Genomic DNA, 27,573 nt, shown 5'->3' with positions numbered 1-27,573 from the left:
GAAAGCAGCTCCACCCCTGTAAGGGTTGTATTGAGATTAACGTGTAACACTTCTTCACTATGTAAATGAAAGTGAAGCACGAACAGGACAAGCGAATAAAACAGAGAGAGTGACGCATTCAGAGAAAGAGCTGTACAGTACAAGACCTGCTATGGTGACAGTCTCCCTCTAGTGGGGACACACACATATATATATATATATATATATATATATATATATATATATATATATATATATATATAGATATATATATCTATATATATATATATATTTTATATATTAAAAAAAATTTTTTTAAATATTTACACATATAATGTGTACTATTACCCATTACTGTTATTCTTTTTATAGAATGGGTAATTTATAAGAAAATATTAGCCTTACAATGCAATCCATTTAAAAAAAAAAAAAAAAAAAAAGAAGAAAAAAGAAAAAAAAACATTACAGACATTTTGAATGTCTCTAGTGGGACTTTTAATCTTGTTATGTTTGATTTGTGTCCGGATCACCTGCACAATGGGTCAGTCACATTGTGTTATTGGTCTGTCTGATCCCAACACATCCAGTATGAAAGGAGCTTTCCCTTGAAGATCCCTCCTCTGTCTGATTGGGCTGAAGGGGAACACTGTCTGCCTCTGTGCTCTTTCATACACATTAATAGAGTTTCTGGATCTCTTCTCATTCTTTATTGGTCGTTTCATAGTGTCACTCTGGGGCACAGACACTGTTACCAGCATCCCTAATGGCTTTGGGGGAGTTGTCCTAGGTGTCAGTGGCAGAGCACTGTACAGTATGTGCACACAGTGCCTGCAGCAAAGACTACAATCTGATATCTGCTGTATGTGTGCTGGTGAACTGGGGTCAAATGCATGTCAGGATTTTATTTTTTTGTCATTTTGTGGTTTAAACTAATAACCTGACATGCATTTGATTTTACACAATAACGGTAAGCGAGAATGTTTAGCCATTATTTAAACACTCTCAGTGATGTGTGTGTGTGTGTGTGTGTGTGTGTGTATGTGTGTGTGAGGTTTTAATGGTGACGTTTTCTTTGATAATTCCAAATGTTTGAACGCTGATCTTAAAACTAAATAAATATGAAATATAAATGTGCTTATCTATTAAGTTTGAAACTTCTCTTAATCCCTAGTACTGTGAACGATATCCTGTCATTTTAACATGTATAATGAGAATGCATGTGCCACCATTATCAATGAGCCATCAGAACTGCAACACCATAATGGGTCCGTATTCAAAACACACAGGTTTTAGCAAAGCGATGCATGTTTAGTGATTTTTATTTTTCATTGTTATTATTAATTACACTAGTGGGAACCCTATTTTATAAAGAATTCCAGGTAAGAATTTGGTAATGCGTCTGGGGTAAAGCACACAGGAATATACTGTACAGAAGGTGTTTGAGTAAAAATAAGCTGTGTGTATTTTGTAAGCAGGAGCAGTGCGGGCCGTGTGTGTGTGTCTACAGAGCAAACAGAGAAGCACAGGGTTCAAACAGGTAGACTTCGAGGTCACCTGCACTGGGGCGGATTACATTGGATAGCTTCTATATTTATAATGCTTCAAACTCTTTCCATTGCCAATGTAACCCCTTTCCCTGGATTCACTGCACAGTCACATGGCTTTCTGATGCAGGTTTCAGGTGTATTTATTTAACCAGGATAGAACCCTTGAGAGAGATGCATCTCATTCACAAGGAGGTCCTTCAGTTCTTTGTTAGGTTTTGCAGGACGGCGTGTGAACTGAGAATCGGCGAAACTAGAACAGAGACGAGCTGCTCGAGATCTGTAATTAGACTCACCAAGGTTTCTGATCCTCGTTTTCTGAAATGTACCCCTGAAAGTAAGCTAAACAAAACAGAATGTAGGAGTCAGGATTGTGACCACTACTGTACAGTGACACAGGGGAAAATAGGAATACAGTCTTTCAATATGAAATGGGTTTATTACATATTATAATTTTATAGCTATAAAAATAACTAACCCTAAAATGTACTACCATGGTTACAAGATTTCATATATATATTTTTTTTTATTCAATTCTAGCTTCAGGTAAACAGTGCGGTCAATTACAACAGCCTAGCCTCTCAATCTCTAAACACAGCAGCACACCACTCCACTAGTTAAACATAAAAATGAACTCCTATTAGTCAGTCCATTTAGTTTTTTTTTCTTCAATGTGTAATTGGTAGAGATTGAAAAGGAGACTGTAACTTACTTCTCTAATAACCTCTGTCATAGAGTCAGGGACTGTGTCTCTAATGGATAACCCAGTGGTTAAGCTTCATGCAGGGCAGTTAAACATTAACCAGTGAGTATTCAAGGCTCTTCCACTAGTTTTAATATGACATGGGGAGAGAGCAGGGGTAAGGCGATGTCTGGGAAGCAAAGCAAAGGGAAGCTTCTGTAAGAGCTAAAGTAACATGTATTGAAGTAGAGAATGGTTCATATATCCAGGTACAAACAAATGTATATTTCTTGCATAACAGAAAATTCAAACAAAAGGTAATTGTTATTATGTACAGTTTTAATCATACAGTATTTGTGATCCGTGATTCACTAAAGAGGATTCTGTCTGTCTTACTGGAAAGTGGTACACATCCCAGAGCAATGAGCTGCGGTGGGCGTGCCAGTCTCATAAGGGTTTACCATGGGTAATTTGCAGTTCTGACACAATCTGCAGCAACTCATCTGTCACATCCGTAGTACAGCTCCCCCTCCTCCTTCTCCTCCCTCATCCTCTCTGGGGGCCCCTGGAGCAGAGCCGACTCAGCCGGTTGCAGGCAGTCGTCTCTCAGGAAGCCGCTGGTGTCAGCGTGGCAGGGGCACTGCCCCTCGCAGGGTGGGGCATCGATCAGGGCGATATCTTCGTAGCGAGGCAGCTCTGTGAGTCCGGGGCCAGGCTGCTGCAGGAAGACAGGGTCTGCGGTGGAGAGGCTGGTAGAGTCTTCCACGAAGGAGGCCAGGGGGGCTGCCCTGTACCACTCCGGCACACTGCGGAAAAGAAACCAGTAAGGTTTAAGACATCGGTACCTTAAAGGCAGCTCCGTGCATTGCACTAATTGTGATTGTGGAAATAAATCTCTCTCTTTCTCTCTGGAGTTCTGTCAGTGGATCCTGTATCCTTTCAACCTCCTTGTTTACAAAACAACAATTGTAACAACAGTCTTTTAGTTGTTTTTTGAGTTTTTTTGTTACTTAACTAAAATATTTCCTGCCACAACAACATGAAGTTAAACTTCTGTGTTTGTGTGTAAACACACAGCCTATCGTTAACTCTCAAGTGCAGAGGAATCTCAGAAACACGGTGGGGGTACCAATGGCAACACGTTCTTCCATCCTAATTAAAAACTGATGGGGTTTACATTTGCAGTCTAAATGGAGGCAGAGCTACAGCAGAGTGCACATTATTAGAATACCCACATTGCTTCTGTTGCTTCAATTTGTTGTGCATATGAAATCAATAACTGAAAATAGGTCAATTAAAACTAAGGAAAACAAACTGTTACCACAAATAGTTAAATAGATTTTCAAAAGCTGTTAAAGATAGCTAATTAACGCTCAAAGTGGTCTAACATTTTCACACGAGTGGCTACTGTTTTAATGTCAGTGATTACCGAGTGGAAATGTAAATTCTCACACCCTGAGGTTTTCATGCAGGTAGGCATATAAAGAACATGAATGACAGGTCTTGAGGTGTGCTAATATATTTCTCTACCGTGGAGCTGACAGGGTGTCCTCGTGCGTTGCACTTTCTCCTTGGCTCATCTTGACCCAGTGCACCTCTGCTCTGGCCTGCACAGACCCCAGGGTTTCCTGAGCCCTGGATTCCAGGGAGAGTGCCGGGGAAGCTGACTGCAGGCCCAGCGTGTCCTCGGTTTCGAGCCTCATTATTTCAATTTGGTGGTAAGCCGGGAGGCTGTGATCGTACATGTCAGCTTCTTCTGGGCAGGTGTAGGTTGAAGAACTGGAACTAGACAGAGCGGCTGTTAATGCATAGGTCCAGACTATTTGCTGGACTATTTAACCAGGAAAATCCCATAGCGATTAAAATCTCTTTTTCAAGGGAGACCTGGTGAAGAAGGTTACATATAATACAAAAACAAAATTCAAACAAGCACAACCAGTACAAGAAACAATTTAGGAGCACCGGCCACAACATACAAGAGGTGTCCATTTTTTTGTTTGAACTCCTTTAAAACTATCAAGACAGTAAGCTTTGGTTCTTATCAGGTGACCTTCAAACCTACCTCTTTTTATCTGGGACCTCACTCTCAATGGAAGCTACAGAGAGTTTGTACTTCTGTGCTATGAGGAACTCAGACTCCTGCTCAGCAACAGTTACGAATGTGACCTGAAAGGGAAAGTCAGGTGCGTCAGTCTCCATTTACACAGACAGTAACACTGGGGTGACCAGGGGCCAATACAGCAACCAAGACTGCCACTTTCAGACCTCTCATTATTATATTATTTTAAACATATTTCATTAGTATTGTTTCCCATTCTTTCTCCTCGGTGTGTATACTATGCATTCCCCAGGGAAGTAATACAAGATGAAATAAAAGAAAGGATTGTGCAAGAGGCAGCTCAATTATTACTTGTGTCTCTTTAGCTGAAGCACTTCTTGTCCTCAGTGTAGTGAGTGGCACTGCCTTACCTTGGGATAGCATTGACACATGCTCCAGACAATGCCCAGGACCACCATGAGGACTCCCAGGGCGCAGAAGGTAGCATAGATGTGGGGCTTGTCCACGATCATGATGAACATGCCGATCATCACCAGGAACAATCCCAGTACGATCAGCCCGTAGCGGAACGTCTTGTTTTCAGCCATGCCTCCTGCTGACCATTAACTTTCTCAAATCAATAAAAAAAATACCACAGCAAAGAAAGCAGGTAACTCCAGCGAGACCCAGGCTCAAAGTACATGCCTTCCTTCTACTGAAGCTGAGAGAAGCCGTGTGAAGCAGTGGGCAGAGCTGCTCTGATTCCAAGCCCAGTGCACCAGTGTTGAGTATAAACAGGGATGGTTTTCAGGCTGGCCAGCCCAGGTTTGATCTGGGCAGGTTGGATTGACTGTAATCAATGCAAATGGTCTCAGAAGTTTACACACCACTGCTGCTATGTTGTTTAACCTTGCCTGGGGCAGCTACACCAGGCATGTGAAGATTTAGCAGACTTGCTTCCAGTGGACAGAGTGATTAGTCACACTCATTACCAGGGTCTAATTAATTTAATCTTGACACAGGCAGCATTGTGCAGACTTTTAAATATATAAAAATAAATCAAATACACTCCAGCACTCTGTTAGGGGGGACTGGTTTTCACAGCCTTGGTTGACAATGATTCTGCTTTATAGTGATCTAAACTGTATATTGTTATTTATTATTCTAATTTATCTCTTAGCAGACGCCCATAGAGAGGGCAACTTACAATTGTTACAAGACATCACGTTATTTTTACATACAATTCCCCATTTATACAGCTGGGTTTTTACTGGAGCAATCTAGGTAAAGTACCTTGCTCAAGGGTACAGCAGCAGTGTCCCTCACCTGGGAATGAACCCACAACCCTGTCACACTTTTCTTTTTTGAAACTTTCTAATTTATTTAACATGATGACTGAAACAACTTGAAATATTTAGATTTTTAACAGCTTGCCTAGCAAGACACTAAAAATGTATTCATGTAACTACAATCTTGAGTTTATAAATGAGTTTATAAATTTTGTCAAACAAAAAAAGTACCAGATCTTATGATTAAGGAACAGGGATAGTGTTTTTGTTTATTTATCTAATGTACTGACCTTGTAATACAGTAGCTCCTGTGTATATGCTCCATGTTCTCATCTGCTTGTAGATCAGGGTTTCGTGTCTTATTGTTGGTGTCGGTAGCTGCATGCCGACCTTTGATAAGCCATGTTTTAACATAGTCTTCAGGTTTAAACAATACCAGCAGCAGGCTGACTAATCGGATGCACAGGAGAGACCACACTGCTGTGTTTAGAAAGCTAGTTTTTTTTGGTGTTTCGCAGTTTGGAGTGTACAATAAAAAAACTTGTGTTATTAAATGTATGTAATAGGAAAGCGTTATATATATATATATATATATATATATATTATATATTATATATTTGAACTGTTTTTATAATCAACACAATCATAATCATTTGACAGGTGGGTATCTAACTGAATTTTAACAAAACAAAGTAATTTTATTTTACAGTTCTTAAAAAAACAACATTATATATATATATACATTATATATATATATATATATATATATATATATATATATATATATATATATATATATATATATATATATATACATATACACATATATATATATATATACACACACAGTGTGTGTATATATATATATATATATATATATATATATATATATATATATATATATATATATATATATATATATATATACCGTCAGGGATCTCAACCCATTAAGTACCAAATCCATTTTTCTTTGAAATTTCAATATTTCTTCACAGAATAAAATGTAAATGCTTCATTTTGGCTACAAACGGCTGTGTCCCACTTTGAGGACAAAGTTAGACGTGCCCATAATCAGACCAGTGGAATTTCATGCCAGCTATGAAACTTCACATAGAAAAGTGAGCTTTATCATCACTGTGGGGAGGAAAACACAAAGAAATGTATCATTTTTAGGCTTCAGTTTCTTGTTTTCTATTAAGGTGTTATTAGAGCAAGGGCTGTATTTTCAGAATTAACAGTTACATTTAGACTTAACCTTTGCAGTGAAAATATTGGAGTAAGTTATCATAACAATATAGTTAAAGACAGGTAGATGCCAGTTACAAATGCTCAAATGAGGACAATGGCACTTCGTGGGTTAAATTAAAAGAAATAAGGTGGCTAAAATGCACACAGACACCGAAAGCAAAGCATTCTGACAAGATACAGAAAAACACTTTGTGGAAATACTTGTACAAATTAGATGAATGCATTACCTATTACACGTTACTAAAAGTTCAGTACACAAATAAAGTGTGAATTAGTATAGTAATTCTAGTTTAAGAAAATCGATACTTTAGTGGTAACACCATATTTATGATTACATCATGGATTGTTTCCCATACACTGTAACAGAATACTCCATGAACTTTCATAGAGTGCTGTGGTTACCCTCTCATAAAGATGGGTGGATTACGCAGCGATCCTCATTCAGTGAAAAACTACAGTATTCCGTGAGCATTCGTAACGAATACCCATGCAGAGGCTAGCTTCGCCACACACCACTCAGGACTTGTGCATACGTACGTAACATACAGTACATGTGCATGTACCAAGGACTCCACTGGGTATAGCACCCACCCTCCAGGACATGCACCAGTTTCTGTTCTACAAATAACAATTTACAGGAAACACCTGCAGTTCTTTAACATGGGAATGGCTTGTCAAGGAGGGTTTGGTAGGGCTGTGTAATATCAAAAGGCAGCAACAGCAGGAGAGTAAGTGAGAACATAAAACAACAGCTCTCCTCTGCAGGAAAACAAGTCGCGGTGGAATAGATGACCCTGGGCTGCCGGGAGCACTTCCATACATGGTTACTTTCAGGCAGATGTTTTTGTGATCTGTCTTCAGGATGCAAAGCGTTGAGGTCTGCTATGAAACACACTGTCACTGCAGTAACAGAGCTGGCAGCCTGTCTAGAGCTGCAAGGGAGAGGTACAGACCAGTCGCATCGGAATAATTAGAAACTTTACATGTCAGGTGCTGGCCAGTAACTCTCCCTAACTCTAACATTGTGGGCACTTCTTTAGCACAATCTTTTTTTTTTTTTTTTTTAAAGCTGTTTGCACAAGATTCTCTTCGCTGCAATCCTGTTACGAGGCACTGCTGGGAAGGCACGTGATACAGGCAGTATGGCCGAGGATTAGTACTGGGTCTCCTGGCTGACAGATTGTGTTAAAAGTGCTTGTCAGAAGTCTTTGTCAGAAAAGCTGGCAGAGGTCCCCAATGGATAGCAATGTCAGGAGCTGCTGTATGTATCTGGCAGTGATAGAACCCAACATGCTACAAGGCAGACGTGTCTATATAGTCACTACTCAACTCCAGCCCCTTCCTGTTCATTCACACAGTACTGGACTTGAACTGTGAACCTGCAGGGTAACCAGGACATGTTCCAGTCCACAGTTCTTACAGGTCCCTCATTCTGTGTCCGTGCCTGGTGCTCTGTATTGTCAGTGCCTGGGTCTCTCTATTGTCAGCGCCTGGGTCTCTCTATTGTCAGCGCCTGGGTCTCTCTGTATTGTCAATGCCTGGCTCTCTGTATTATCAATGCCTGCCTGCGTCAGGCAGTGTTTGCAATGCTCTGCTGTAAGGCAGAGGGTCTTGTCATGGTCTTCATCACTGTCTCATAGGAGGGGGGGAGGTCCTGGTGCACAGTCAGGGTGTGTGCGGTGCATCTAGGAGACACACAGGGGCGAGAGACAGACTCTCTCTGGATTCCAGTCCTCCTCATGTCTTCTAGCCGTCTGAAAAAAAAAAAAAGCAGGTAAACTAAGAGACAGTCAAACAATTGAAGACACTGATAAAGATTTCTGTTCAAAACGTTTGTCATTAAACTTGTTAAGTATTTCTAAACTTAGTACTGTTGGGTGTTAAGTTCTCTTTCTTCTCTCTACCATAGCCACATTATCACTGGCCCTCCTTTCAGTTTTTTTGACCTCATTCTGGGCTATGCATATTTATCAACAACAAGACTGAAAGTTTAATCTCTTGTCTCACAGGTTATTATCAGCCAGTTAAAGCTTGAATACGGTTAAACCCTGTTTAGTACAGACATGCAATGAAGTCTGTTCATGATAAATGACACTGAAATGGAACACATTTATTCCTCACTTATTTCTTATAGTGAATCATTAACAAAAACCTGGAAAACACAACAATGAAGGGCAAAACATGTATTAAAATGTTCTAAATGTTTTAAAATTGCATATTTTTTAACCAAAAAAAAAACACCATTTGAGAATGATGCCCTCAATGTATCCCATTCTAGACTGCAATTGCATGTTTATTTAAGAGTTGGTTTCAGCACAGCAAACAGATACTGGCTGCTCTGGTTTTGCTCAGCAGTTTCAACAAATCAACCAAAAACACAGAATAAGGACATTAATACTCTGGTTTACTATCAACGGGCCCCCTTTAAAAAAAATAAAAATGACAAAAAACCAAATGGTTATCTGGAGATCCTGAGATAACCCCCTGTGTGATCTCGGGACAAGGAAGACTCACAATGGCAGAATGCCTACCTCTGTATGATAGTCCTCTGGGGCTCCTGCAAGCGGCTTCGCAGGAAGAAGACAGAAGGGCTGGAAGTGTTGCTGTGGTTCGATTTCACTGTCTGGTAAAACCCAAAGAAAAGCAGCAGGGCTCCCACTAAGAACACACACAGCAGCATGTACATCATGGCGGTCCAGATAGACAGCTCAGCCCAATCCGTCTGGCCAGACAAGAACAGCAACGGCAGGACCGCGACGAACATGAGGATCAGCCCGATGCTAGTCAGCTCATTGTGAAACGAAGGCATTGCACCTACAGCAACAGCATGTTCTTTTTCACGACTCTCAAAAAAAACAAACCAAAAAAAAGCCTGACACACCTGCAGGATTCCCTAGGCTGCAGGCGTCCCTCTCTTCTGTTAGACCGAGCTTCAGTCTGGTAGCAGCTCAAAATATTCCTTCACCATTACACGACTCAAGCTTTAGACTGTGGTGTCTGCAAATCATCCCTCCCACTCCGCTGGCCTCTCTAATGCCGAGTGCATTCGAGTGCTGGGGGAGAGACTGCTTCCTCATATCCGTGAAGCTAACCTGGGTTCAATGAGAAAGCAATCTAGTCAACACACACAAACAGAGATAGAGAGCTGCTGTCTGCTGCTGACACTACAGAGCAGACTCAGCCTGAGGCACAGCTGGAATAACTCAGTGACAGGAGCACTCCACACCCACCAGCTACAGACAGCGTATCACTTTATTAGGCCCTAGTCATAAAACCGTTTGAAGGAATGTTTTGTTAAGGACTGTTTTTTTTGTTGTTTTTTTTTTAAGTCAGTTTTATTTATTTAAATCAGGTTTGCAGTTCATGAAACCTTTTTCCAGCAGTTTTAAAGAGGGGGTTTTATTAGTTTATTCTCAGTTTTCCAAAAGCTGTTTAATCTTCTTAACCAAACATGTCTTTGAAATTTTGTGAATGCGGGGCCTTAATGACTGAATTGAACTTAATGAATTTAAAGCAGGGACTTTTTTTTATTTGCATGCTACACTAAAACACAAGGGTTTATAACTAGCAAGTACAGACACACAGACAGACCTATGCATAGTTTTAATTATTTTAACATATTGACATACTGACTATTAATTTTCACAAAAAAAAAAAAAATGCATTACAATAAATACATACAAAAATGACTGTACTTATAACTCATTAAAACTCCAACAGGAAAAATAAATACATATATAAATATACCTACAGCAAACAACACACCATTAAATAGCTAGATAGATAGATAGATATTTCTTTTGAAACATTGAAAGAATTAGCTTTGAGTCTCTAGGTTTGGGGGGTTTTTTGTACCGAGTACTAGTATAAACTGTGGTGAACTTTCTAAGGAATTTCATTATAAAACCAAAGTTTTGGGCAGAAGAGCTAAGTTCCAGAGCCTAATTGAAACGATGTCAGGACTCATTCATCATGGGTAAAATGAAACGGTGTATAAGTGCACAGTGTCCCACCGCAGGGCTTCCAATGCGAGGCTAATTAAACACCGCTGACTGACTGCAGAATCAAAGGGACTTTGTGTATTGGCAGGCATGGGCAGCCCTTACAAAAACTGCCCATAGTTAAATCATAGCAAAGTGTAATAAAGCATGGGAAAGCATGGGAAAGCATGGGAAAGCATGGGAAAGCATACACTAAGCAGTGTAAAGAATACTGAGCTATGGTAAGGCATATTAATAAACATGGAAAACATGGTGAATGATGGTAAATGCATACTATAACCATGGTGAAACTACTAGATTAAATATAGAGGTAAACCTGTTATAAGGGAAGTGATGGTACCGTAAATCAGTAACAATAAAATGAATAATACTGCATCAACAACAGTCAGACTGGAGCCTGAACTTTAAACAAGTCGACAGATTCAATCCATTCACACTATCTTTACTGGGACTTTGTATTATTATTCAGTGTGGGAAACGAGGCTGTCCATTGCATAGCAGTTTGATGCATTCCTCGTTTTACTATGAGTTTAATAAGACCCGCCTGAGCTTGTTACCTGTACACTGGGGCTAATCAAGCTGGTCCAAACACCTGGAATGGGTGTGCTGTGGCTGTCAAGTATAATACATTGCTAGCTGTGGACTGCTAAATATGCCACCCCCTCATTCCAAAACAGGATGAGTGGCTCCATATACAGTACGGTATAGTACAGTGCTGTGTAGAGCACATAGAGATAACAAAGTTGAAAAGTAGCACCATTTTTCTCTGTAATACTGTATAACTAAAACATGTTTTTCACATTTCCTACATCTCTAACTGCAGCATGTGTGTGAGTTATTGAGGCTGCCTTTTTGTGTAAATAAGTAAGTAAACACCACATTGGGACCAATTTTAAAATGTTAATTGGTGCCTGTATTTAGATACGTCATTAGATAAATTAAACTCACTTTTTTCACCTGCAGAGCCAAACAGTGTCTCAAGTTTGTTGGTTTGGCAAGTTTGTACAGGAGGAACATGTAAAATCTCACCAAGGTGCGTAGTGCCACCTAGTGGTTATGGATCAATATACATTGGTGCCTGCTGGCTTTTATCTCATTTGTAAATGTTGACAATTAACTCCTTCAACCTTCAAATATATAGGGTTGGCTTCAGTCTCACATGCTTCCCCCGTGGCTGCACTATACATCGACCAGGTTTTGATATGCTTACCATACCTCTCTAGGCTATACAATGCTTACCCAATACAATACAATTCACATTTCTATAGCACCTATAGGATCCCACAGCGTTTCACACACAAAGTACAATTAAACCATTGCATTGAAAACAGTCCAAAAGAGACAATAACATGTAGCTAGAAAAACTAAGAAAAAGCTTGTTTGTTAAAAAAAAAAAAAAAAAAAACACATTTAAAAATGCAGTTTATTTTATCTATGCAATACAACGTGTTCGCTATGGTTACTTACACTTTGCTTTGGAAACTTTCTTAAACTTTTTAAAATTAACGAACCCATATCATCCACAGATCTGCCTACTTGACGACTCGGCCATTTATTCAGCACTATCATAGTTAATTAACCAAGTGATACTGACTTTGAGATTACTTTGAATATAAATAAATATTATGTATTTAGTTTTGTTGCCATTGGTCTTCATAACGTTTAACATGTTATACATTTTCAAATAATACATCACCTCTCTCCCCCGTCGCTTCAGATGGTCCAATGTTTTTGCTGCATAAAAAATAATTCAATTAATACTCAGATCCTTTTGTGCGTCTTTATACCAGCACTAATCCTACTGGTATATAGTAAGAAACGGCCGAAGGACTGCGGCCATTAGTTTAACAATCGGGACTGAAAATGATGAATATTTATATGCCATTGGTTTAGGGAAATGCGTAGTTAAGAATTATGAATTTGTTTTGTGACGCCACTGGCAGTGAAAATCGTACCAGCGGTTTGTACTGGGAGCTGAAGGATAAAGGCAGACGGCTAATGCAACACCGCATCTGTGTTCCCACTTCCCGCTGGTAAACAACCCAGGCATGATGCGCTGCGCCTGGGAAAGAAGAGGTGAATTCCCCGGGCTGCTCGTATCTTCCTACCTTACTGTCAATCGTGTGGCTTGATTCAATGGTCTGACGGTACACTCGGTGCCTATTGGTCTAAAATGTTGTACTCACCACCTCGTCTCACTAAAATGGCATGTTCCTGGCCAATCATCGGCAAAGGTGGGGGCGTTACAGATTGTGACGACAGCCAGAAGGCATGTCACTTTACAAAAGCTGTCACAGCGTGTCACAGTAGTTGCAGAGCTGAGCGGGGAAGGGTGAAATATTAATAGAGCAGTTCTTTAGTTTAAGAAGGGTGCAGTTTAGAAAAGCGCGATAAACATTTTTGAAGACTTTTTTTTTTGTAATTGTGCTAAAAAAATGTAAATATGTACGGTATATGTTTAACTAGGTTTCTGCACACATTGTTATTCTAAGGGTACTTACACGTCTTTAGGGTGACAGAAAGGGAATTCGTTTGCGTAAAAGGAATATCAGAACTCGTAAAAGAAATGGACTCCGTGGTGTATTTAGCAGGACTGGTTGTCTTATTCCTGCTGTGGGTTAAGGTGAAAGGGCTGGAGTACGTGATCATACATCAGAGATGGATTTTCGTGTGTCTGTTCCTGCTCCCCTTGTCGGTAATATTCGATATCTACTATTACCTGCGCGCCTGGGTCATTTTCAAGATGTGCAGCGCCCCCAAACAGCACGACCAGCGCGTCAAGAGCATACAGCGACAGGTAAGACAGGCAGCCTAGTTACTGTTTACAGTGTACTCAGACACCGTGCACATTCTGCAGTGGTGATTGGACACACTGCCTTGAAGTATTAATAGATGTCAACTGCAATAATACCTGTACGATTTTGAAGACCATAGTAATGCACGCAATGATGTCATAGACCCCTTGAGCCATTGCATAGCCGTTTGATCCGTTCCAGCTGCAGCTACAAGAAGGTGTGCCTGCAGCTACAAGAAGGGGTGTGCAGTGTACAGTAGAAGCTAGAGCCATTTCCTCCTTTACTACGAGTTTAATCAGCAAAATCCTGATACCAGTCGTTCAAAAGCGCTTTGAATGTTGGTGTGATGAAACTCATGCATAGTCTTTGATATTGATTAGTGTTATATGATGTGTGTTTTTTTTATCCCCCAGGTCCGAGAATGGAAGGAGGAGGGGAGTAAGACCTACATGTGCACGGGCCGACCTGGCTGGCTTACAGTGTCTCTGCGGGTGGGGAAGTACAAGAAGACTCACAAGAACATCATGATCAATCTGATGGACATCCTGGAGGTGGACACCAAGAGACAGGTGAGGAAGACTCAAGCACAGGCAGTGTGAACAAAGAGTTAATATCGCTGGTGCGAAGCAGAATGATGAATACAAAATCTTCATGCAGATGTTTGATTTATTCTGCAGGGAATGTGCATGTGGGTGTCTGGTGTCACAGACCTCCTCGTTTTATATTTCACAGTACTGCAAGGCTTGTGCCTGTACTTTGTGGAATATTTCAATTGGATTTTAACGCTATTTAATCTTGTAGGTTGTTCGTGTCGAACCTTTGGCTAACATGGGTCAGGTGACCTCGCTGCTCAATTCGATTGGCTGGACTCTTCCAGTGCTGCCAGAGCTTGATGACCTCACAGTGGGTGCGTGTAATTTGGAATAACGTCCTACTTTGAATAACACCTGTTTGCTTGTGTGCAAGGCTGGGATAAGAATGAGACTCTCGCTTGCTATGTATATTTGAGTTTAATATATTTCACAGGAATAGAAATGCTTATTTGCATGAATTGCATCAGCTAGATGGGTGAGTGGAGTTAGACAGCCTGTTTACAGGACCAGGTTCAGTAAGCCATGCCTGTTCTGCGCTTATCAGGTGGCTTGGTCATGGGCACGGGAATTGAGTCCTCGTCGCACATTTACGGGCTGTTCCAGCACATCTGCGTGGCCTATGAACTGGTGCTCGCTGACGGCAGTCTGGTCCGGTGCACTGCAGTGAGTCACTTTTATATTCCTCCTAATGTTATCACTTGATGCAATGTAATACACATGTGTGAAGCGCAAAAGTCAATAAGTATTAGATCAAGGCCGTTAGACAGCCTTGGTGCATCATGTATAATTTAGATAGGTATTACACATTGTGAAATATTGCTTGTATAATTGTATAGCCTGCCATGATTCCAATCATGGTGCCTGTAACATTGAGGTTGATTTTACTGCAAGGTTTAGCTTTCAATTGCTCAGTCCTCTTGCTTGAACTCAGAACATCCCTGCCTAGGGCTCAGCAAGCTTACCTGGCTTTCTCAAAGTGCTTTAAGCACATTGCCAAAGCCTTCATGTCTGAAAGCCACCGCTGCTGTCTGTTCTTCCGCACTGGCAGGAGGAGAATTCCGAGCTGTTCTATTCAGTGCCCTGGTCCTGCGGCACGCTGGGCTTCCTGGTGGCTGCGGAGATCAGGATCATCCCAGCCCGCAGGTACGTTCGGCTGCACTACGAGCCTGTGAACGGGCTGGAGAAGATCTGCCAGAGGTTCTCCAGCGAGTCTGCCAACAAGAAAAACCAGTTTGTGGAGGGGCTGGTGTACTCCCGCGACCAAGCCGTGATAATGACCGGGGTCATGACTGAGGAGGCGGAGTCTGACAAGGTAAGAACTGGGGAGAAAACTGGTTGATGCCGGTCCAGAGTCCTCCAGGTTTTATAGGTGTCCTCGTCCTCCTGTCCAGTGTACCCAACATTTATTTCAGAATTAAGTCTTATTTCAGAATAAATGTTTCTGTTCTTTCTTCTCTCAGATCAACAGCATTGGACATTACTACAAGCCCTGGTTTTATAAACATGTGGAGAGTTACTTAAGAGCCAACCGGAGCGGAGTGGAGTACATTCCCCTGAGGCACTACTATCACCGACACACTCGCAGCATCTTCTGGGAGCTGCAGGTACACAGTGTGGCTACAGGAATGCACCTCTCTGAGCAGCGGGCATGACTGGTAGTTTGGCTTTGTGCTGAATGATTTAGATAGAGAGTTTTGAACTGTCAACATAACAGGTTGCTAGTTTTCATGTTTATGTATATTCATACCTCTGTGTAAAGAACATTATATAAAGTAGAATATAGGCTGACCTTAAACGGGTGAAAATCCACACGCTATACTATATTTTGTAGGAATAATCTAAACAGTATAGCTTTTAATGTGATGCCTTTTCTGATCTGATACAAGCCGTCTGATATAAATTAGACCGCAGTATCACTTCAGTTTCAGGCTGCTATTTGTAAGAACAATGAACGGTAAATTGCGTAATTGATATCACAAATGATCATGATCCTGTCGGATAACGATGCAGCACTAGCTTGATAAGATCTCCCTGGTCGTGTTTTTGCCACAGGACATTATTCCATTCGGTAACCACCCCGCTTTCCGCTACCTGTTCGGCTGGATGGTGCCCCCCAAGATCTCTCTTCTGAAGCTGACCCAGGGAGAGACGATCCGGAAGCTGTATGAGCAGCACCACGTGGTCCAGGACATGCTGGTACCCATGAAGCACCTGGAGCAATCCATCAGTGCCTTCCACAACGACATCAATGTGAGCGCGCTCTTCTCAGCTCCCTGTCCTTGCCGTCTTGCATTTACATTCATAAGTTAATAGGTCCAGTTCAGGGTGTCTCTTATTACAGTGTCCCCCCCCCCCCTTTCTAATGCTGTGGTCAGGAGCCACTTGTAAGAGATTGTGAAAGGTGTGTTCCACCTTATAATGAGAATACAAGTGCTAGTGAATTGGCATTATGGGGCAGATGGGAGCCATGACCATACTGCCTTATAACCTGTTCCACAGTATAAAGAGCCTTCTTATGAGGGAGCGCTGTATAAAAAGAGAAATTATCTTGTGCAGTCTGTTCAAAGAGCCCGCAAAGTGAGCTGCTCAAATTATGCAAAATGATGTCTCCTACACACAACATATTAACTTATTACTGCAGTACTGTTAAACATAAAAGACAGTTGTTATTTTTTTTTATTTTAGAATTGTGTCATCAGATCAGATATACTGGAATTTAGACAGATCCCTAGCGTTTTATTTTCCCAAGGTGATTTACAGTGTGCGGTACATTGCATTGCACTGCGCTGTCTCTGAACCTTCCTCCTGTGTTCTCTAGGTCTACCCCCTGTGGCTGTGTCCCTTCGTCCTGCCCAGCCAGCCCGGCATGGTCCACCCCAAGGGCAATGAGGACGAGCTGTATGTGGATATCGGGGCCTATGGAGAGCCGAGTTCCAAGCAGTTCGAGGCACAGGCCTCCATGAGGCAGCTGGAGAAGTTTGTGCGAGAGGTGCACGGGTCAGTAATGTCCTTTCCTGTCTGATCTTGTTACTGTTGAGGAGCTGAGATCCACTTTGTAATGCTGGTCGCATCTTTATTTTTTCCAGCATCTTCCTGTCAAGATTATAGTTTACCTTTATTAGCAGGTAGCCACAAGGGGACCGTAGGGAATGTAGTCGGCACCTTGCATCATATACAGCAGATCAGAGTGTTAGATTAGAGTGTTGTAGGTTTCAAGCATTCCATGGTCAGCTGCTCCCACTGTTCCCTTCATTGCTTTACAGAGCATGCTTTTGCCTTAGCATAATTGTAAACCAATCGGGTGACTTCTTAAACACGATTTATCGGATCGCCACGGTTCCACTCTGAAAGAGTTTCTTTCTTTCTCTGTTCTCTGCGTTCCAGGTTCCAGATGCTGTACGCGGACGTGTACATGAACCGTGAGGAATTCTGGGAGATGTTCGACGGCTCTCTGTACCAGAAGCTGAGAGAGCAGCTCAATTGCAAGGAGGCCTTCCCGGAAGTGTACGACAAGATCTGCAAGTCTGCAAGGCACTGAAATACAGGGGCCCCACGAGACACTGCACCCATACTCAATAATAACCCTAAAGGATAGTGATGAGAACTATCTAAAGCACATTTGTTGCAGTCTGCATTACAATGCTGCCGTTTATGATAGCAATGCTGCAGTTATATTTTTAGGATCAGTTGTTTTGCTCCCTGGTAGAGTATTTTAATATTAACCATATACTTGAAGGCTTCCAATCCTAAATTATTTTGTAAACCTTTTTTTATCCTAGCAGTATAGTTAACATACACAATGAGCACTCGCTGCAGATATTGGTATGTTTTCTTTAGCCTCGACCGGTTGCCACGTTTCCCTTTTTTGAAATGGTCTGTAGATGTCGCTGTGATGGAGTGTGATTCGAGTGCGGTTCTCTTCATTACCAATTTCCTTTCTGACGACTACTGTCTTCTGTATATGTCTGATGGTTCACTGCTGAGTTTCAGTGAAAGCTGCATACGCTTCCTCACAAGCTGCATCAAGTTTGCTATGTATTTCTAAAGACAGAAGATGTTTTTAATGAGGGGGGATAAGCACGTGACATCCTGAAGTGTAAAGGGGCTAAAGCAGATGCAAAGCTGTAGACGTTTTATATATCAACCTGCAGTGCCGACAGATAGAGCATTTTTCATTTTCTAACACTGATACTGTATAGCAAAGTCTTATGTATGTGAAGGAGAAAGATTGTTGTTTGGGGTTTTTTTTTTGCTCCTGTATTACATCCTAATTGCAACATGTGTGCTGCTAACGACTGGCCCAGCGTTGTGGTGTGAGCTTGTATTCATTTGAATTCTGGTATTTTGCTTTCACTTGTGTTGTTTATCATTAAAGTTCTCAACATTAATGTCATATGATATTTACTTTTTGTACCGTTTTTTTTTTTTCTTTAATAGTCCTGAAGCAAAATCAGTCCTTCCTTTACCTTTCCATGCTGCAGTTCTCTAGATGGCACTGTTTCTGAAACATTCTTTTTTTTTGCATTTTTTCTCTATTCATTGTTTTCAGCTCCTTGAAAGAAATCATGTGATAATGTGACCCCTTCAGTTGAAAGTTTACAGTATCACATGAGTTCACCAGAACCTGGAACCAATGAAAAAAAAAAACAGGCCAGCGATTCACAAAAACATACAATGATCAAAACACTATAAGAGGAGCTCAGAAGTGGGCGGGGCCTCATCTGCTTATCGCCAAGCCTTGATTCACAGATGAACTCGTATTCTCATACTTCATGAGAGACGCACTCATTCCTAGCTCATGTGGTATTGTGTTTAATCTTTCTGTAATGGGGTTATGAAAGCGATCTGCTGCTTTACTGTCTGCATTTTTCTATACCGTGTTAACTCTCAGATTCTATGTAGTAACGTGTCCCTTCTACGAGAGGAGTCGTCTGAAAGTGAAATGTGATGAAAAGATAGAAAGGTATGTGTCCAGTAAACACACACACTTATGAATTGTATGTTTTGTAACAAAAGTGCAATACAAGTTATACCAATGATTGTTTATCATATAAAAGGTTGCATGCGAAAACAGAACCCAACCTGGCCCATGAAGTAGCAGTGTATGTATTGATTCAGGTGAGATGTTTCTACATTTTAAAAGAAAAGCGCAATTTGGTTACAATTTTACAGTGGGGTGGGGGGTTTCTCATGTACCTGTGGATGAATGATGAAGTCTAAATGTTTATGTTGTAGTTTATATCTTACCTCTGTTGCATTCTGCTGCAGATGGCCATGTTCCTGACTCTGGACTTGGGCTGTTGTTCTGTGTGCGCCAATCACATTTTTCATGTTCATGTTTGTCTATGGTTTGGTGACAAATAAATGAATTCTGCAATGTAAGTTTATTGTGTTGTGTTTGTTTTATTTTATTTTTTTAAGTCCTTGTCTAACGTTTAGTACTGGAAACTTGTCACTTGAAAAATTACAACCTGGTCATGTTCACAAGGGGAACGTGCCCGGGTCCGTGCAGCTTACCAAATTACACCTTTCAATTACCAGCTAATCTAACTGATCTACCTAACATGGTCTTACTGTAGCTTTTACCATTCCCAATACCATGAACACATTATCAACTGTAAAACAGACACCTACACTGAATAACAATGCTGTATACAAATGCACCCAGGAAGTTTGTACAGTTCTGATGACTTTCTGATGGGCATGATGTTCAGTGAGAGACTAGGCTATGGCAGTAGAGTTCGAGGGTTTCATTTCATATGGCTTCTCCGGGGGAATTAGAAACGTTCTCCTGTCTGCTAGAAGATTCAGGGCTCGTAAACGCTCTCTAGGAAAACAAAATGGAAAATGAGAGAGAGGCTGTACAATGAAACCTGTGTCCACAGTCCTAGTGAGTGAGTGTCGTTGTGTTCAATAGAATTGGCACACAATCTATTTTCTTCAGTCTAACCCCCCTAACCCTAACCCTAACCCCCCCCCCCCCCCCCCCCGCCAAAGATACTGTCATTTGCATTGCATTGGGCTTTGCTATCCCATGCTTGTCACATCATAATAGTTCAAATATCCAAAACCAAAGACCTCATTGACAGTAATCTCAAACTCCGGACAAATCTGTCTTTTTTTTTTTTTTTCAGTGCTAGAACAATAATGTGATAGAAAGTTAAGTGCAGTTCATTTCAGTTCTGTGCAGTACAACTGTGGGGGATGTGACTGAATGAAATCTGAGCTATGAATATTACATCCTAGTTTAGCACTGTAAACTCAATACATTATATGTAGATAGAAGACAGAAATACACACCACAGTACGGTATAGAAGACAGAAGTACACACCACAGTACGGTACAGAAGACAGAAGTACACACCACAGTACGATATAGAAGATAGAAGTACACACCACAGTACGGTATAGAAGATAGAAGTACACACCACAGTACGGTACAGAAGACAGAAGTACACACCACAGTACGGTACAGAAGACAGAAGTACACACCACAGTACGATATAGAAGACAGAAGTACACACCACAGTACGGTATCGAAGACAGAAGTACACACCACAGTACGGTACAGAAGACAGAAGTACACACCACAGTACGATATAGAAGACAGAAGTACACACCACAGTACGGTATCGAAGACAGAAATACACACCACAGTACGGTATAGAAGACAGAAGTACACACCACAGTACGGTATAGCTGAATGGGAGCTCATATGATAAAATATTGCAGCACCAAAAACCCCACTCAACAGGGGGCGCTAACACTTACGGTTGCTGTGATTATAGGGAGATCTGCAGGAAACAGGAAGCTTGACTGAAGGGCTGTTCACAGGTTTCTAGTTTGGTGTTATGTAAATGGTGTTCTCTTTTTTTTGTCCAAATTTAGCAACCAAATACTGTGTTTAATCCTTTCATGCACAAAATATTGAAAATAGCTGAAATAACAGTAGTTTTGGAAGGGGGTGGGAGGTGGCATCCTCATATGAGTTCGTCATGCATTTGCCTCTTCCAAACGTCCCCAAATAAAGACTGGAATTTTTTTTTTTTCCCGTCCTTATATGAGGTCACCATGCTTGAAAGGGTAAAAACACAGACAGATCTTATAAATGAAAATCAGCCTTTCTTACTTCATGTAAAAGTCTCTTCCAAGGTTGCTGAGGTAGCGCTTGGTCTCAGACTTGAAGGCAGACCTGTGCCCCATGGCTGTCCTGCTCCTGTCACTCTCAAGGATGTTGTAGCGGCCTGGACCTGGGTTCTAAAGCAAGAGCAAGATCAATAACATCAACACCATCGTCTGTGACTTTCGAAATCACTGTTTTTAAAAGATACCAATAGCTTATTAAAAAAACATCACTGCAAACACAAATAACATGAGCAGTCTCTTTGTGTTACCCCCTCCCCCATACCAGAACATCGTATAAAAGCATTACAACAGTAACAGCAATGTCTAGCACAAGCAAGTGCGGTAAACTAAAGGTAAGTAAAACACATAGCATGCACAGTAAATGCATTGGAACAGAGTAGTTTTCAAAGGAGTGCCCTTTCTAAGGGATAGAAGGCTACACAGAACTATGTCTGACTGCTGTGCGCTCACCAGATTCTTCACTTTAGTGTCCGTGCGTCGGGAGGAGCAGAGGAAAGGAGCCGGGTATGTGGTCTGTGGTCTCGGAGCAGGGCTAGTATTGTACCAGCCCGGTCCTGGGAAACACTGCCATCAAACAGAAGAGGGAAGCACGCGTCACTGCATTGAGACAGTACTACACTGTGATTCAATACAAAAATACAATAAAACCCTGCGCTGAGACAGGACTACACTGTGATTCAATACAAAAATACAATACAACACTGCATTGAGACAGGACTACACTGTGATTCAATACAAACATACATACAATACTGCATTGAGACAGGACTACACTGTGAATCAATACAAAAATACAATACAACACTACATTGTGAAAGGACTACACTGTGATATAATACAAAAAAAAAATACAACACTGCATGCAGACAGGACTACACTGTGATTCAATACAAAAATACTTACAGCCTCTATAGATTGTGCAATCCACCCAGATTTCCAGACACTCAATCCCTCTCCATGTAACAAGTAGCACTATACTATCTGGACATTTCAATTATCTATTTTTTTAAAACTTACCAACTAACTGTTTAAATCCATAATTACATGGTTCCAGAAGCTGAACTAATAGCACGTGGGACACAAGGAAGGCGCTTGTATCAACATCAGATGAATCTCTATTGTCTAGTCAGGCACCCATCGGTGTTGCATGGTGTGTAATTTACCTGCCAAACGGTTTGTAAAATGTGCACCAGCATGCTTATGTTTAGGAGTGCCTTTTGAAGACAGGTCTAGATAAATAACATGCTTGTTCTTTGGTAGCAACCGTGGCTGATCCTGCCTATGAAATTGAGTTTTGAGAAATAAAAATGTGTTGATTTTTTTACAGTTTACTTAAGTTATATTTTTGAAGTGTTTACTGTATGATTGAGCTGCGTGGGCAAGCCTTGGATTGTGCACAGTGCAGTGCAAATTGATTGACAGGTAAAGATGTGACTCACTGCGGAGCGAGGGCAGTGAGAGAGGGTGCTGCAGCCGGCGCGCTCTGTTGGAATGGAGGGGTACTGCAAGAGAGAGCTGAATTCCCCACTCTTTCTCTTCTCTCTGCTCTGCAAATCTTCCACGAAAGACTTGATCTCATACTGACCTGGACTCAGGTTCGTAGTTTTCTGGTAAGATACAGTCAAACAATTCAAAGTTGAGTTACTTATTCCCTATCAACCAGCACGTACTTTGAGATCAGTGTGACAACAGAGCTCCTTCACTGTGGAACGCACTTCAGAATTGTATCCGGAATGCTGAGTGTGTCAGTATTTTAAAATCTAAGCTCTCTTTGACCTGGCCTTTCAAGCACTTTGGAGCTCTTTTAGCTTGCTGTTTGTTTTTTTGTAAAGCGGCCTGGGATGCTTGCACATGAAGGACGCTGTATAAATGAAATCAATATGGTATGGTATGGTAAAGTGTGATCTATTTATAAAACTGCTATGCATGCTCTTGACAAGAAATAACACTTTGCTAAAATAATATGTTAGCTATACATTACTGTAGTCAAGCTTCAGGTCATGTTATAAAGTTGTTATAATTTATAAATTTTATAAATTGGTGTCTTACAACACTGTGTCACTATAGATTGTTATTAATAAGAACGGTCTGGTATTGTTTATGACATGCAACACGTTAAGATATAGCTGGGTTTTATTACAGCATGTTAAAGTCCTGGGGAAACACACTGTACTGCACCAACTGCCTATCAGTGGTGATCTTAACACTAAACAGTGGGTGGCTGTTACAATCAGAGTGATTTCCTGATATTGGACAACACTACAATGAAATCCAGCTGTGGCTTATCAGGATATAGATTAACCAAACCAACCCCTAAGTGCCTTTAGCAAACTGTGGATTGTATTAATTTGCCTGAAAGGATATGTACCAACACCATATAATGTCCAGTAGAGGCATGGCTGCTGCGTGGCCCTGTGAACACATCATAGGGTCCTCTCTTGCTGACTGTGTGATTCAGCAGCTCCTGCAGTGAATCCTTTACCTTGTAGGTGCCTGGCCCCGGGTCACACTCCTGCACACAAAACATTTCAATTACATAAAGACAGCCAGCAGTAGCTAAACGCATACACTTAGGGACTTGCAGCAAGTCCAGCCTGGGTGATATTGAAGTGAAAGAGTCTCCCAGCACTGCTGCTCTGCTGTATCAGAACAGGAAACTCAAGACAATACAGCATGCTTTGGCTTTCATACAGGCACAGGCCCACACACACAATACTGGGGGATTAATTCAGCTGATCTTTACAGTTGCAGATCAGGCAGACAGAGTACCCTGCCTTGAATCCTCTGCTCACTTCTGATCCCTCCCTCAGAGCACACAATACTCCACAGGGTTGCAAGTCAACAAATGCACTTTTGTAAAGCTATTGCTCTTTGTAAGACACTTCTGTAGGGGGCTCATGCACAATATTTGCATCAGTTAAATACTCACTGAGCTTTGCAGAGATTGCTCAGAGCGGGGATTGAAGTCCATTGACCCAAGGGTCCCTGGTGATTGCCTCTGCCTCTCCTCCAGCACGGCGGAGGGGATGCCTCCTTTCCCGTAGGTCCCGGGACCCGGAGTGCAGCTCTGAGACAGAGACAGAGAATCACGGTCATTTCCCTGCGGCTCAGCCCTGGAGGCACCCAGGTTTCTCTTCAAACAAGCTGCAGTATACTGTTGAAACCTGCTCTAGCTCTGCACCCTGTCCTGGGTATCAGTACAATGGCTTGTGTGTGTGTGTGTTTTTTTTGTTTTTTTTTTAGGTCCTCGTCTAACAATTACTACTAGAAACTCATCACTTGAAAAACCACAACTGGGTGATCTGGTACGTTTAGAAGTGATATAGCACAGTTGGTTGCTTGTACTAAAGTTAGTTCACTTGATAACCCCGATTGCAGCGCACCAGAAGATATTCACCACAGAACTATTTTTAATAAAACTGACAGTTGCACTATGTAACGATATAATGTACCTTAATACATTGTTGATACACTATACTAAGCAATTAATCATTTTTGACAGCGAATGTATACGGTAGTTTCAATAAACTACTACAGCAATGCGGCACCCTTTTTCTTTTTTTTTTATTTATTATGGTTGAGGAACAAAGTGTTTTGAAGAGATTGGTTTCGTTTTTTTCATTAAAATATTGTACAAAGTTTAAGAAAGCGCTGCACAATAAGATACTGTGTATTTAAATAATAAAGAGCATGCTCGTCTGATGTACTTAATTTAACCTGAAATGTCAGTGTACTGTGTATTAAATATAAACAACACAGAACGCTCAGGGTTAAGCACCAACAGGCTACCAGCAAGTAAAAATGCAAGTATAAGCCGTGTGAGGAATGTGCATAAAAAGACAATTATATTATGAATATAGGTGTACTTTTACTCAAACGTGTTTGCCCGAATCTTAATAAAAACGACCTCATCACTAATAGATTTATTATTTGCTTTTTTCACACCTTTTCATGTTTCTGACATTTTTGCTGATTCAATATCAATGTTTTTTTTGTTTTTTTTTTTTTGGGGGGGGGGGGGGGGGGGGGGGTTTTTTTTTCTGTATGAAATGCTAGTACTGGCAATTTACATTGTGAATTACCATCTGCATAACATTGGCTTGTTATGGGTTCGTCCTCATTACCGGTCTAACTTGTTCCACTTGTTCAGGTCAGCGAAACCAATTTTCAGGATTAGCTGTTTGGTACACTGCAATCAAGACTAACAAAGTACAGATCTGCAGGATTTGCTAGACTGGACTAAGTCACTGGTAAGCTGCAATTGATCCTTTGATAACAAGTATATTATCAAAATGCGAATCACCGTTTTAGTTCCATAACTACAGCACTGTATTATAATCCGAGACTGTGATCAACAGAGAATGTGGCTAACATTTGAAAACAGCCTCTATACTAGTGTGGAAGGACGTGATCACATGACCATTTGAAATCTCTGCCTGCGTTGTTGGAGATCATTCTGCACAGATTCTGTGCAAGTTTAGCAAATTATCTTCTAAGAATGATCTCCGTGAACGCACCCATTGGCTAAATTGATCAGATTCTGCACAGAATCTACGCAGAATGATCTCTGTGAACGCACCCACTGTACCTGTGAAACTAGGACATGCAAATTCTGCTTGCTACAATATAACACTGTGCTCCTGCAGCAGGTATCTCTCACCACCGCAGTGATGCTTCTGAATCTGCTCTCTCTGGATTCGCACACTCCCAGGACGCTTGCAGGTCTTTCCTCACGAAGCTCAATGAAATCTTTCATGCTGTAGCTTGCAGGACCCAGCTTTCTTTTCTAAGAAAAACCAACAAATACTGTAAACAAGCAGAAAAGTAAAGGCAACTGTAATTAGCCCATAGTTAATACAGAAGTACAAGTCTTTATAAAACTATTGTTTAACCTAGGAAAATATTTATAAACAGTCTTAAAAAAAAAAAAAAAAGTCATAATGTTTTATCAATAGGGCCCACGTTATGCTTCTATTAACAATCATACACACAATCATTTTGCTGCCAGAGTAACACAACAATATATATTATATCATACATTATGTTCAACAGTATTTTAGTTTTTACATTGCAGTACATAATACTGGACAATAATAACTTGGTTACCGTGTTTGTCTCCCAACCACACTAGACTTTTTCTTACTGAAACTAAATAAGACTCCTCTTGCATAACCGTTCGTATCGGGTCTTGTTTCCACTCCTGTGAATTCAAACACTTTCCTGTTGGAGTCAGATGTCCAACATCACCTATCTTTGATAGGTCACACTCACCAGGATCCTCTTTCTCTCCCACACATCTCTGTACAGAACGTGTGGCAGCTGTGTCTGCCTCAGCGTCTCCTGCTCTCTCTTCCATCCCGGCCCGCTAGCACGCAGCAACACCGCGGCCGGGCTGAAGTTACCAGTGTCCGCATTGTAGGTACCAGGGCCGCGTCCCCTCACCTGCAACCGGGTAAACACAGTACCATCACTGCATCCCCTCTACTGACCGCCACAGGAGCGCAGCTAGGGCACTCCTTGTAGCGGTGCAGAGAGTGATAACAATCATCAAAATTAGCATTTTTGAGCATGGTTTCTCTCTAGAAAGAACTAGTTGTGGAATTGTTGTTGTTCTTATTTAAATAATAATAATAATAATAATAATAATAATAATAATAATAATAAACAACGTTACTTACCAGCTCACTGGTTGCTGTTTTACAGTAGGGTACCTCGGTGTATGTTCCGATCTTCTTCTTGTTTGGGTACACTCCAGACACGTCGAATCTATTGATAATACAAAGTAATACAAACATAATACTATCATGCAGACTAATTGTAACATTACAATGAACAAATTATACAATTAAATCAATATTAATCATGTATGTATTTATTTGCATTTGTTTTATAATTTGTAGCCCATCCCTAAATGTCATTAAATAACATTGCTCTTGAAGGTGAAGTGATTAAATACAGGATGAATAAGTTACCTCGCTGCCTGTGTTCCAAAGGGCGCTCCTCTAAACGATTTCTGTGCCATTAGAACTTATTGTATCTTATAGAAAGATCATGTTTATTTTACCCGCTGGTACTCTACAGTAGATCACTTGGGTACAACAGACCAGTGGCCATAGCAACCAGGACACTCATTAATTATACAATTGCGTGGTCCCGACGACACACGAGCTTTGCAGCCTCGTTGCGGTGGAGTTATCAAAATGCAGTAGAGATTTTACGCAGCAAAGCTATACCGCACTGTGAGGTAGCAATATTACT

General features: G+C 41.0%; 3 protein-coding genes across 3 annotated transcripts; 1 reads left to right on the top strand and 2 right to left on the bottom strand.

Annotated features, from left to right (window-relative positions):
- Window positions 1-1,636: 1,636 nt before the first annotated feature.
- On the bottom strand, window positions 1,637-5,221 carry LOC121330616 (barttin-like). Its single transcript, XM_041277256.1, has 4 exons — window positions 4,675-5,221; window positions 4,268-4,371; window positions 3,736-3,990; window positions 1,637-3,011 (listed from the first exon to the last, which is right to left on the bottom strand). The coding sequence occupies exons 1-4, from the start codon at window positions 4,849-4,851 to the stop codon at window positions 2,705-2,707; spliced, it is 843 nt and encodes a 280-aa protein (XP_041133190.1). The 5' UTR covers window positions 4,852-5,221; the 3' UTR covers window positions 1,637-2,704.
- Window positions 5,222-13,086: 7,865 nt separating this feature from the next.
- On the top strand, window positions 13,087-19,551 carry LOC121330796 (delta(24)-sterol reductase-like). Its single transcript, XM_041277588.1, has 9 exons — window positions 13,087-13,578; window positions 13,990-14,145; window positions 14,378-14,483; window positions 14,714-14,832; window positions 15,218-15,481; window positions 15,630-15,773; window positions 16,222-16,419; window positions 16,988-17,166; window positions 17,554-19,551. The coding sequence occupies exons 1-9, from the start codon at window positions 13,348-13,350 to the stop codon at window positions 17,705-17,707; spliced, it is 1,551 nt and encodes a 516-aa protein (XP_041133522.1). The 5' UTR covers window positions 13,087-13,347; the 3' UTR covers window positions 17,708-19,551.
- Window positions 19,552-19,644: 93 nt separating this feature from the next.
- Window positions 19,645-27,567, bottom strand: LOC121330797 (lymphocyte expansion molecule-like). The gene is made up of 10 exons (XM_041277589.1): window positions 27,288-27,567; window positions 26,994-27,081; window positions 26,587-26,757; window positions 25,976-26,101; window positions 24,245-24,382; window positions 23,684-23,827; window positions 22,755-22,922; window positions 21,766-21,879; window positions 21,299-21,426; window positions 19,645-19,996 (listed from the first exon to the last, which is right to left on the bottom strand). The coding sequence occupies exons 1-10, from the start codon at window positions 27,335-27,337 to the stop codon at window positions 19,891-19,893; spliced, it is 1,233 nt and encodes a 410-aa protein (XP_041133523.1). The 5' UTR covers window positions 27,338-27,567; the 3' UTR covers window positions 19,645-19,890.
- Between the last annotated feature and the right edge of the window lie 6 nt (window positions 27,568-27,573).

Source organism: Polyodon spathula, chromosome 18, assembly GCF_017654505.1.
Source record: "Polyodon spathula isolate WHYD16114869_AA chromosome 18, ASM1765450v1, whole genome shotgun sequence".
In the NCBI taxonomy this organism is placed as follows: domain Eukaryota; kingdom Metazoa; phylum Chordata; class Actinopteri; order Acipenseriformes; family Polyodontidae; genus Polyodon; species Polyodon spathula.
This window is presented reverse-complemented; position numbering and strand designations above follow the sequence as displayed.

Bases quoted from the DNA above. Each gene is read 5' to 3' on its own strand.
- LOC121330616 (XM_041277256.1), bottom strand. From the start codon at position 4,851: ATGGCTGAAAACAAGACGTTCCGCTACGGGCTGATCGTACTGGGATTG. The intron at 3,991-4,267 runs GTAGGTTTGAAG...CGCTCTGTCTAG, and splicing joins GAGGTCCCAGATAAAAAGAG to TTCCAGTTCTTCAACCTACA. The intron at 3,012-3,735 runs GTAGAGAAATAT...TCTTTTCCGCAG, and splicing joins GACACCCTGTCAGCTCCACG to TGTGCCGGAGTGGTACAGGG.
- LOC121330796 (XM_041277588.1), top strand. From the start codon at position 13,348: ATGGACTCCGTGGTGTATTTAGCAGGACTGGTTGTCTTATTCCTGCTG. The intron at 14,833-15,217 runs GTGAGTCACTTT...CCGCACTGGCAG, and splicing joins GTCTGGTCCGGTGCACTGCA to GAGGAGAATTCCGAGCTGTT. The intron at 15,482-15,629 runs GTAAGAACTGGG...TTCTTCTCTCAG, and splicing joins AGGAGGCGGAGTCTGACAAG to ATCAACAGCATTGGACATTA.
- LOC121330797 (XM_041277589.1), bottom strand. From the start codon at position 27,337: ATGGCACAGAAATCGTTTAGAGGAGCGCCCTTTGGAACACAGGCAGCG. The intron at 24,383-25,975 runs GTGAGAGATACC...TCTCTGTCTCAG, and splicing joins TCAGAAGCATCACTGCGGTG to AGCTGCACTCCGGGTCCCGG. The intron at 23,828-24,244 runs GTGAGTATTTAA...TTTTGTGTGCAG, and splicing joins AGCAATCTCTGCAAAGCTCA to GAGTGTGACCCGGGGCCAGG.